Source organism: Schistocerca cancellata, chromosome 8, assembly GCF_023864275.1.
Source record: "Schistocerca cancellata isolate TAMUIC-IGC-003103 chromosome 8, iqSchCanc2.1, whole genome shotgun sequence".
Classification (NCBI taxonomy): domain Eukaryota; kingdom Metazoa; phylum Arthropoda; class Insecta; order Orthoptera; family Acrididae; genus Schistocerca; species Schistocerca cancellata.
In genome coordinates, this window is record NC_064633.1 from 111791349 (window position 1) to 111804226 (window position 12878).

The 12878-nt window shown below is 41.5% G+C and overlaps 1 protein-coding gene across 1 annotated transcript in view; it reads left to right on the forward strand.

The window, feature by feature from the left end:
• The window catches only part of LOC126095409 (cholinesterase 1-like), a 162113-nt gene extending 149808 nt beyond the window's left edge, over positions 1 to 12305 (forward strand). Inside the window, exon 10 of the mRNA XM_049910207.1 lies at positions 12056 to 12305. Coding sequence (XP_049766164.1) covers positions 12056 to 12305 — 250 coding nt within the window. The remainder of the gene's footprint in view (positions 1 to 12055) is intronic.
• The last annotated feature ends 573 nt before the right edge of the window (positions 12306 to 12878 follow it).

Below are 12878 nucleotides of genomic sequence, written 5' to 3' on the forward strand. Positions count from 1 at the left end.
TAACCTAAGGACATCACACACATCCATGCCCGAAGCAAGATTCGAATCTGCGACCGTAGCGGTCGCGCGGCTGCGACAAGTGGAACATCAGCAACCTTGGCGGGTTAATGTATGGCTCGGCATTATGGGAGGAAGCATAATTGGCCCCCATTTTATCGATGGAAATCTAAATGGAGCAATGTATGCTGATTTCCTACGTTATTTTCTGCCGATGTTACTACAAGCTGTTTCACTGCATGACAGAATGGCGATGTACTTCTAACATTATGGATGTCCGGCATATGGCTCGCGTGCAGTTGAAGCGGTATGGAATATCATATTTCATGACAGGTGGAGTGGTCGTCGAAGCACCATACCATGGCCCGCACGTTCACCGGATCTGATGTCACCGGATTTCTTTCTGCGGGGAAAGTTGAAGGATGTTTGCTATCGTGATCCACCGACAACGCCTCACAACACGCGTCAGCGCAATGTCAATGCATGTGCGAACATTAGGGAAGGCGAACTACTCGCTGTTGAGAGGAATGTCGTTACGCATATTGCCAAATGCATTGAGGTTGACGGACATCATTTTGAGCAATTATCGCATTAATGTGGTATTTACAGGTAATCACGCTGTAACAGTATGCGTTCTCAGAAATGATAAGTTCACAAAGGTACAGTCTTAGACATAAAAACTGACCGCCGGCCGGCCGCCACAGAGACAAAGTCCGAGTCGTTCACTTAAGGTGGCCAATAAAACTGACCGCCCGTGACAACTCTATCTGCATAATCTGGCAACACTGTAAGATGCGGAAGTGTTACGAGCAAGTGTTGTCTACTTCCTAGATAATATGGAGGGAGTGAGCCCGTGGTCTTGCGGTAACCGTCGTGCATTCTAAACTTCGAGTCGCATGTTCGCGTCCAACTATTTTCTTTTTTTTTTTTTTTTTCTTAACCACATTTCGGTCTAAAGTTATGAGTCTGATTGAACATCGAAGACAATTAGCTTAACATTCTACCCACCCGCAATAATAAGTATTCCAGAAACAATTCCACAGGACAGCTCGTGGCTGCGTCGCGATCATAACAGCTTACGCTCGGGCGTTTCCTCGCGCTGCAGCGGCTACCGGCCACCGGCCAGACGCCACCCGCCGCCTGAAATCCGGCGCCGCCCATGTGAAGGCGGCGCCACGCTATCAGTGTATGTATCAATGCCATTTTCGAATCTGAAGTTCTAGTTATCATCTTGCAGTTAAGCATTGGATTTTGCATACTTGAAAATCATGAACTCCAGTTAAGCATTGTAAGATTGAGTCGCAAGTGGAAAATGGTGTAACATCTGCAACACAACGTTTACTTTTATTATAACAGAGGGGTGAATGTAGAGGAGGCAGCTAGAAAGATTTGAACTGTATTTGGAGCGAGTGCTTTTGGGAAAAATACGCCAGGAAAAGATATTCTTGTTTCAACAAAGATCGTTCTGGCATGAATGATTTTCCACATTAAGGAGGTCTCGACTATTGATATATGTGACAGAGTACCATTTTTCCATCATGCGACATTTGCATTCAACAGGCAAAGTTCAGAAGTCTGGTGTAGGAGTACTGCATGCTCTAATTCGAAACAATAAAAATCAACGGAGCGACTCTTATTGAACGTCATCAGGTCGCTCATTGAGCATTCCTATGCAGTACTGTTACTGGTGACGTGTTATGATGCCTTCATCGTTAACTTCCTAAGAAGAAATGAAAGGCTGAACCCCACCAAAAGACGTAGACTAGAGCAAAGAGTAGTGTGAACATAATATTTTACATCTAATAGTTCCAAAAGTGTGTTTTGGACTACGAATTCTGCCCCAGGGGGTGTGTGCAACACAGCGGAATTTGTTGTCAACAACTGAGACACCTTTCGGTCGCAGTGTAAGAAAGTCGAGCAACAAAACTACATCACCTGTGCTACTGCATGATAACTCACTCTGTTGATTTGAGAAAGAAAACTATCCAGGAGATTGATAGGAAAGTCGTCTCTCAGACACTTGTATTGATGGGGAAGTCCTCTCTAAAGCACTTGTCCCTCTCGTCATATATTCGTAAAATATTACCTTTCCCGCTCTTGATCGATCAACCGTCAAGGCAATTCATTTCTAGACGAAAATACTCTTAAAACTACCTTGGTTTAATGACACCGTTAAAACAAGTAGGTTTCTACGGGCGTAGAATTTGTAAACAACTGTAGCATTGTCAGATTATTTTAGATATCGTGAAAGAAAATTCAGTTGCTGATTAATTTCTCTTTAATTAGTGTTGTGTTTAGTAAACTAATGGAAAATGCAAATAAAATATTCACTTTACTAATACAAATTAAATTCATCTTACTACAGAAACATCACGACGGCAGTCTATCTTAATAAAGCATTAAGTGTCTGTAAGACGATTGAGCCTATTTTAACACGAATTAGTAGGATATTACCGACTTTTGACTTAGAAAAGATCTGTATTTACTTCACTTCCTGTATCATTCGCAAGTATTATGGAAATGTGGCATTTCATAGATTATGTATTCACAACAACAAAAAATATGTCGGCAGAAAACAAAAGTGGCATTAAGAAATTTGCAGTACCGTAAGGTTTTCGCTCTGACACTAAGGGTTACTGTAAGTAGCAAGACGAATTTTGCTCGAGCGTTATCTTACGATTCCCTTATTGAGTTTGTATCTGCCTGCTTGTAGATCAGCTACAAAAGAATTAAAAATCTGGCTTTCAGCGAGTCTCGAAAGGCGAACGAAAGCAGCTTGTACCTGGTAGCCAAGCATGTTACCTGGGAACTGGTTTTTTCCTAAAGTGGGAAGACATCCTTTTGTGGTTGAATTGTTGGCAAAAGTCAGTCAGACGTGTGCCGTTGGTCTAAGCGTTTCAGTATGTTTAATTTGTACCAATGGTTTTTCTACAGGTTTTTTCTGTTCCAAATAGAGAGTTGAAGTCTCCCATTAGTATTTTGACGTCATCTTGGTGAATTTTGCTCATAGTATTTTCGAGTGTATTCCAGAATTTTTCGACATTTTTGGTGGTTTTCTTATTTTCGATGTTGGTGGGAACATGTGCATAGATGAGTGTATATTTTTTACTGGGGCTCTGAATGAGCGTAGTCATAAGTCGATTGTTGATGGTGTGATTTCTTTGACAGAGTTAATGATAGATCTGTGTTCGAGAAAAGCAATTCCGAAGATTGGTACGCCTTTCGCTACCTTTTGTTGTATTTTGCTCTTGAAGATGCAATGGTTTCCGTAATGCAAGGTTTCACTGTCAGTTAGTCGTGGTTCGTGAAGAGCAAGGATGATAATTTTTTGTTGGTCGATTTCTTTTGTGAGATTCTATAGTTTTCGTGCTTGGATCAATGTATCGATGTTTAGTTATAAAACAAAAAGTTCTTATGTGTGTGAAATCTTATGGGACTTAACTGCTAAGGTCACCAGTCCCTAAGCTTACACGCTACTTTACCTAAATTATCCTAAGGACAAACACACAGACACCCACGCCCGAGGGAGGACACGAACCTCCGCCGGGACCAGCCGAACAGTCCATGACTGCTGCGCCTCACACCGCTCGGCTAATCCCGCGCGGCGTGTAGTTTTCAAATGCATGTTTTCTGCTTGTAGGGAAATTACAAGAGATCTTCAGTATTCTCTGCAGTGCTAATCTGGACTCCCCAGAATCCGAAATTCCAACTGCCGCCTGTCGACAGCCGGGTTGTGTACCACCTGGGCCGGCCGGAGTGGCGTGCGGGTCTAGGCGCTACAGTCTGGAGCCGAGCGACCGCTACGGTCGCAGGTTCGAATCCTGCCTCGGGCATGGATGTGTGTGATGTCCTTAGGTTAGTTAGGTTTAATTAGTTCTAAGTTCTAGGCGACTGATTACCTCAGAAGTTAAGTCGCGTAATGCTCAGAGCCATTTGAACCATTTTTGTACCACCTGGGGTAAACTTGACTTTGCTTGCACAGTTCCTGTTTGCTTGTGTTTCATTGGTTTGGCTGGGCGATTCCAGGACCGGACAGGACCAGAGGGTGTTGAAGCCTTTGGAAGCAAATATTTTCAGCCGAGCTCATTGAGCTAACAGACGGTGACCAGAGTAGCGGTGGTTTTCACTCAGAAGTGTCTGGATTTTGAGTTCAACGTATTGAGTAGCCGTTGAGGATTGTGTTAGTATTTGGTTCACCCCAAGTATTTGATTTCCTCGGCACCACCCATATGAGGGAGGGTTTCCCCTATCGGCCCCACGGGATTTTTATTATTATTATTATTATTATTATTATTATTATTATTGTCATTATGTCATCAGCAAATCCGATATAGTGCATCTTCCCACCACTGAAATAGATGTGCATTGCTCGATTCAGTGTTTCCATCACATAAATATAGGTTATAATTACGTTACATTGCTGCTAGTAGACACATTTCTTACTTTTTCTTAGGCAGTTGCTACCTGTTACTCCATCATAGGAATTTATGTGCAGAGCATTGTTGCAATACAGACGTTCAAATTATCCGATTTCTGTAATTTCATTTCGATAACAGATCGTTCTAATCGGATTCAGCAAGTCAGGCTTAATGTGGATATACGAATATGACTCTCATCATTTGATAGACTGGGTAAACCACATTCTTAACCGGACGGTTGAATCTAGATCACTTATTTGTGACAGGGCCTGAATTCTTAAACACTGTGGAAAATAATAATACAATGTGCTTATTACTAATATGTTATTTAAATATAAATATATGAACGAACGAGATAACAGTTTATTTACAGGAGCAGAGCCCCTTCCATCATAGCATAGCAGTGCGAGATTGGTTTCAGGGCCAAGAGAGGACAACGCTGATGCCGTTTGTTCCACGATCACCGAACATCAACCAGATAGAGAATATGTGGGCAGAGGTAACAAGGTCATTGCCATGTGGACCTACAAATGCAAGCGACCTTTGGACGAATATAGAAAACGTATGTTGGGAAGTAAAGCATCACGCTACACTGTCGACGACTTAATGAAATCAATGCCCCATGCCTTCGAGAAATCTTACGTAATGATCGTGGGTGGGTTGGTTACTAAAAGTATACTCGTCCACAAAACCCATGTGGACAATTATCTGATAGTCGGTCAAGCTTTGCTTTGTCGCAGCTCTTTAGATGCAAGTCCATTTACTGCAGTTAATTTTTGTATAGTGGATAAATTTTGATATCACCTCACATTCCTTCGTGAGAAGGTTCCTATTTTCTTGGGATTCAAATAGAGTGGACATTTCGTCACTGGTTAATATTCTGATGACTAATGACATGATACCCGTTGCAATTGCTCCATGGCACCTTTGAGTAGAGTCTCACGTTGGTTACTGTAAGAACACGCATGCAGTGATATCCGATCACTGCAGTCAGAGCCAAGGTGATTTCTCTCTGTTTATGGCGAAGCGTCTGCTGCAGTGTCCACGCTCAGCCAACATAAACAAATCGCGGTGGCATTGGGCACTGCTAATCGCTGCATTTGTCGCGAGCCTCGACAACAAGAGCGCACTGTCTCTGCTAACGATACTATGGAGTTAATACATCATAATTAACGTAATATGCAGATCGTGGGTTGGGTAAAAATTCAGTTTGTAACTTCCCATCGCATTAAAATACTTTACAGTCATATTTGATGCAATATTTATTGTTGGTTGTCTCTCTAATGTAAATAGTATTGATTCAGATTGTGCGTGAACACGAAAACACACGCACACAAACCCTCATTGATTCCAGAGAGGGTGACAACTACTGTGTGTTGAACAACACATGCACCAGTCAATTCCTCAGTTGGCGTCGAGTGGATGAGATTTTTCAATTACCTTGCATTGCAAGAATTGTAAGGAGCAGACTGAAAGTAAATGGACTTGCATCTAAAGAGCTGCGACAAAGCAAAGCTTGACCGACTATCAGATAATTGTCCACATGGGTTTTGTGGACGAGTATACTTTTAGTAACCAACCCACCCACGATCATTACGTAAGATTTCTCGAAGGCATGGGGCATTGATTTCATTAAGTCGTCGACAGTGTAGCGTGATGCTTTACTTCCCAACATACGTTTTCTATATTCGTCCAAAGGTCGCTTGCATTTATAGGTCCACATGGCAATGACCTTGTTACCTCTGCCCACATATTCTCTATCTGGTTGATGTTCGGTGATCGTGGAACAAACGGCATCAGCGTTGTCCTCTCTTGGCCCTGAAACCAATCTCGCACTGCTATGCTATGATGGAAGGGGCTCTGCTCCTGTAAATAAACTGTTATCTCGTTCGTTCACATATTTTTATTTAAATAACATATTAGTAATAAGCACATTGTATTATTATTTTCCACAGTGTTTAAGAATTCAGGCCCTGTCACAAATAAGTGATCTAGATTCAACCGTCCGGTTAAGAATGTGGTTTACCCAGTCTATCAAATGATGAGAGTCGTATTCGTATATCCACATTAAGCCTGACTTGCTGAATCCGATTAGAACGATCTGGTATCGAAATGAAATTACAGAAATCGGATAATTTGAACGTCTGTATTGTAACAATGCTCTGCACATAAATTCCTATGATGGAGTAACAGGTAGCAACTGCCTAAGAAAAAGTAAGAAATGTGTCCACTAGCAGCAATGTAACGTAATTATAACCTATATTTATGTGATGGAAACACTGAATCGAGCAATGCACATCTATTTCAGTGGTGGGAAGATGCACTATATCGGATTTGCTGATGACATAATGACAATAATAATAATAATAATAATAAAAATCCCGTGGGGCCGATAGGGGAAACCCTCCCCCATATGGGTGGTGCCGAGGAAATCAAATACTTGGGGTGAATCAAATACTAACACAATCCTCAACGGCTACTCAATACGTTGAACTCAAAATCCAGACACTTCTGAGTGAAAACCACCGCTACTCTGGTCACCGTCTGTTAGCTCAATGAGCTCGGCTGAAAATATTTGCTTCCAAAGGCTTCAACACCCTCTGGTCCTGTCCGGCCCTGGAATCGCCCAGCCAAACCAATGAAACACAAGCAAACAGGAACTGTGCAAGCAAAGTCAAGTTTACCCCAGGTGGTACAAAAATGGTTCAAATGGCTCTGAGCATTACGCGACTTAACTTCTGAGGTAGTCAGTCGCCTAGAACTTAGAACTAATTAAACCTAACTAACCTAAGGACATCACACACATCCATGCCCAAGGCAGGATTCGAACCTGCGACCGTAGCGGTCGCTCGGCTCCAGACTGTAGCGCTTAAAACCGCACGGCCACTCCGGCCGGCCCAGGTGGTACACAACCCGGTTATCGACAGGCGGCAGTTGGAATTTCGGATTCTGGGGAGTCCAGATTAGCACTGCAGAGAATACTGAAGATCTCTTGTAATTTCCCTACAAGCAGAAAACATGCATTTGAAAACTACACGCCGCGCGGGATTAGCCGAGCGGTGTGAGGCGCAGCAGTCATGGACTGTTCGGCTGGTCCCGGCGGAGGTTCGTGTCCTCCCTCGGGCGTGGGTGTCTGTGTGTTTGTCCTTAGGATAATTTAGGTAAAGTAGTGTGTAAGCTTAGGGACTGGTGACCTTAGCAGTTAAGTCCCATAAGATTTCACACACATAAGAACTTTTTGTTTTATAACTAAACATCGATACATTGATCCAAGCACGAAAACTATAGAATCTCACAAAAGAAATCGACCAACAAAAAATTATCATCCTTGCTCTTCACGAACCACGACTAACTGACAGTGAAACCTTGCATTACGGAAACCATTGCATCTTCAAGAGCAAAATACAACAAAAGGTAGCGAAAGGCGTACCAATCTTCGGAATTGCTTTTCTCGAACACAGATCTATCATTAACTCTGTCAAAGAAATCACACCCATCAACAATCGACTTATGACTACGCTCATTCAGAGCCCCAGTAAAAAATATACACTCATCTATGCACATGCTCCCACCAACAGCGAAAATAAGAAAAACACCAAAAATGTCGAAAAATTCTGGAATACACTCGAAAATACTATGAGCAAAATTCACCAAGATGACGTCAAAATACTAATGGGAGACTTCAACTCTCTATTTGGAACAGAAAAAACCTGTAGAAAAACCATTGGTACAAATTAAACATACCGAAACGCTTAGACCAACGGCACACGTCTGACTGACTTTTGCCAACAATTCAACCACAAAAGGATGTCTTCCCACTTTAGGAAAAAAACAGTTCCCAGGTAACATGCTTGGCTACCAGGTACAAGCTGCTTTCGTTCTCCTTTCGAGACTCGCTGAAAGCCAGATTTTTAATTCTTTTGTAGCTGATCTACAAGCAGGCAGATACAAACTCAATAAGGGAATCGTAAGATAACGCTCGAGCAAAATTCGTCTTGCTACTTACAGTAACCCTTGGTGTCAGAGCGAAAACCTTACGGTACTGCAAATTTCTTAATGCCACTTTTGTTTTCTGCCGACATATTTTTTGTTGTTGTGAATACATAATCTATGAAATGCCACATTTCCATAATACTTGCGAATGATACAGGAAGTGAAGTAAATACAGATCTTTTCTAAGTCAAAAGTCGGTAATATCCTACTAATTCGTGTTAAAATAGGCTCAATCGTCTTACAGACACTTAATGCTTTATTAAGATAGACTGCCGTCGTGATGTTTCTGTAGTAAGATGAATTTAATTTGTATTAGTAAAGTGAATATTTTATTTGCATTTTCCATTAGTTTACTAAACACAACACTAATTAAAGAGAAATTAATCAGCAACTGAATTTTCTTTCACGATATCTAAAATAATCTGACAATGCCACAGTTGTTTACAAATTCTACGCCCGTAGAAACCTACTTGTTTTAACGGTGTCATTAAACCAAGGTAGTTTTAAGAGTATTTTCGTCTAGAAATGAATTGCCTTGACGGTTGATCGATCAAGAGCGGGAAAGGTAATATTTTACGAATATATGACGAGAGGGACAAGTGCTTTAGAGAGGACTTCCCCATCAATACAAGTGTCTGAGAGACGACTTTCCTATCAATCTCCTGGATAGTTTTCTTTCTCAAATCAACAGAGTGAGTTATCATGCAGTAGCACAGGTGATGTAGTTTTGTTGCTCGACTTTCTTACACTGCGACCGAAAGGTGTCTCAGTTGTTGACAACAAATTCCGCTGTGTTGCACACACCCCCTGGGGCAGAATTCGTAGTCCAAAACACACTTTTGGAGCTATCAGATGTAAAATATTATGTTCACACTACTCTTTGCTCTAGTCTACGTCTTTTGGTGGGGCTCAGCCTTTCATTTCTTCTTAGGAAGTTAACGATGAAGGCATCATAACACGTCACCAGAACAGTACTGCATAGGAATGCTCAATGAGCGACCTGATGACGTTCAATAATAGTCACTCCGTTGATTTTTGTTGTTTCGAATTAGAGCATGCAGTACTCCTACACCAGACTTCTGAACTTTGCCTGTTGAATGCAAATGTCGCATGATGGAAAAATGGTACTCTGTCACATATATCAATAGTCGAGACCTCCTTAATGTGGAAAATCATTCATGCCAGAACGATCTTTGTTGAAACAAGAATATCTTTTCCTGGCGTATTTTTCCCAAAAGCACTCGCTCCAAATACAGTTCAAATCTTTCTAGCTGCCTCCTCTACATTCACCCCTCTGTTATAATAAAAGTAAACGTTGTGTTGCAGATGTTACACCATTTTCCACTTGCGACTCAATCTTACAATGCTTAACTGGAGTTCATGATTTTCAAGTATGCAAAATCCAATGCTTATCTGCAAGATGATAACTAGAACTTCAGATTCGAAAATGGCATTGATACATACACTGATAGCGTGGCGCCGCCTTCACATGGGCGGCGCCGGATTTCAGGCGGCGGGTGGCGTCTGGCCGGTGGCCGGTAGCCGCTGCAGCGCGAGGAAACGCCCGAGCGTAAGCTGTTATGATCGCGACGCAGCCACGAGCTGTCCTGTGGAATTGTTTCTGGAATACTTGTTATTGCGGGTGGGTAGAATGTTAAGCTAATTGTCTTCGATGTTCAATCAGACTCATAACTTTTAGACCGAAATGTGGTTTTAAAAAAAAAAAAAAAGAAAATAGTTGGACGCGAACATGCGACTCGAAGTTTAGATGCACGACGATTACCGCAAGACCACGGGCTCACTTGCTCCATATTATCTAGGAAGTAGACAACACTTGCTCGTAACACTTCCGCATCTTACAGTGTTGCCAGATTATGCAGATAGAGTTGTCAGGGGTGGTCAGTTTTATTGGCCACCTTAAGCGAACGACTCGGATTTAGTCTCTGTGGCGGCCGGCCGGCGGTCAGTTTTTATGTCTAAGACTGTACATGTATCACCCTGGAACAACCTAAGTAAAATGTTCAAACGTACCTACGATCTGTATTTTAATTTAAGAAACCTACCTGTTACCAAATGTTCGTCTAAAATTGTGAGCCATATGTTAGTGACTATTACAGCGCCATCTATCACAAAGCAAAAAAAGTGGTCCAACTAAAACATTCATATTTCTGTACGTACTACACGAATGTGTAATAAAAAATGGGGGTTCCTATTTAAAAAAACGCAGTTGATATCCGTTTGACCTATGGCAGCGCCATCTAGCTGGCCAACCATAGCGCCATCTGGTTACCCCCTTCAAGCTAGACAAGTTTCGTTCTTTGTTGTTTCTTCGTTTGACGCTTATTTCGTGAGATATTTGTCCTGGTCACGATCAATGGACCACCCTGTATATCGTATTCTCATACGACAAAATTGTGTGGCATTCACGATGTGAAGTACAATCTGGCCAGTTGAGCATCAGTCCTTTCTACAGAAAAGATACATCTCATACAGGGAAATACCGAAACGTGTAGACTACTTTCGGAGAAGAAGAAGAGTTCGAAAAAATCATTCTATATTATTTTATGTAGAATGTGGTTAACTTTAATTTCCATTTGAAATAAGTGAAATAAACCGTGTGGGGCATGGGCCAAACATGTAATCTCTGACCCAAGGGTCTGATACATTACGATCTAACGTGCGCAGCCAACAAGTCGAATACGCAACAAAGTTGTCTGTGGTAAAGTTTTTGAAATTAGTACCTATTACACTATCGAGCTGAAACGTCTTTTTATTGAATCAGTTTATCTTCCAATGATACAGCAGATCAAAATGTTGAAAACTGACTAGCGATCTACAACTGGATACCCAGACTCAGTATCATGGAGTAATCTACACTTTGTACTTTGCATACAAAGGACTGCCCTTAAGATTTGACATTACAGCTTAGAGCTAGTAACCATTTGTTCATAAAAAACTATCTGTATACTTGCTGTAAGCCAAGTTTTGTAATGTGAAAACAGATTTCATTAAATTCTTCAACAGAAAGCTGTAGAAAAATAATTACTGGAAAAATGGCTACCGCAACTGTCGTAACTAAATCATTTGCTTTAAAATCAGGAACTCGTACAGAAAAGACGTAATTAATCATAACAAGTTCGCAGTCACAAAGCACTTACGAACTTATGCTTCCGAAGTTCTTGATACGTAACAAACTATACTGCAAGCATCTGTCCATACTCTCCATCGACAAAACTTTGGGAATATCATATTTTTAACGCATATGACAAGGTGGACATGAATGAAACAAGCTTTTTACACAAGGACACACATACATCAACAATACAGGAGCGAGACGTATGGGAAAATACGTACAGCAATCTACAGTCTTTTTTCTAGATATGCGCGTGACTTTATACAATGAGCACACAGTAACAATGATTTCTACAATAAATTCAGTAACTGTGTAGTTTTTAAAACTGTACGCGAACTCTCTCGCTTTCAAAACAACTGCAAAATGGTCACGTAAGATACTGGGCCAGCCTGGAACCGCTGTGAGTGCTGAATAACGTGCGAGAGCGCCTTGTTTATTCTCTTTTTCTTTGGTACACACAGAAGAGAGAAAAAGAACAGAGATAGCTGTATGCGTGTGACGTTTGTGATGGCAGGAACCCAACACCGAGCCCTGTGGACGGCGTGACGTGGCAGCCGTACGGAAGCGACGCCCAGCGCCACTACCTCATCATCGACACGACGCTCGTCGCCGCCAACGACGTCTACAGCGCCAGGATGGACTTCATGCACTCGGTCATGCACCCTCCTGCAGATGCGCCAGCAAGCACGTCGGCAGCACTGTACAAGAGCGACATAGCGGCTTTTATGCTGCAGTTCGTAATATTGCTGTGTATTTCGCATTAACGTAATAAAGGCAAATGACACGAGGCTAATAATTTATGATTTAAGTCAATAAGTTACGTTCAGTATCATCCACGAATTTATACAGTAAATGTGAACCACTGTTTAATTATTGTCTATTGTCGACTAAAACTCCCTGATACTTTTTCCTCGTTAAAATATGTCACGAGAGATAATAGTTGTCCTTCCATGTTGTCTTTCGCGGAGGTACCTGAAATATTTTTAAAATTCTTGATGACTTTCTACTATTAAAATTAAATTTGTCGTGCGACCAGTACGTAAGTTTCTTGGCAGATGATGCTGCATCATTGGAATGTATAAAAAGCTGTGAAATTAACCCCAAAATAATATGCCAACATTGCATTAAACACCGAGAAAATAACCCCTGAATTACACGAAACATTGACATAAAAGTAGTCAGTTTAATAGCCTCATGCACTGAACATCCTTCAAACAAAAATGCGTGAGGATATGGGAGTTACACGCATTCAAGTGTTCTTGAAAGTCAAGGTGCGCTTATCACGAGGACGCGTATTGACTCGTCTTTTTGAACTGAAAGATGAAGTAAAATATTTA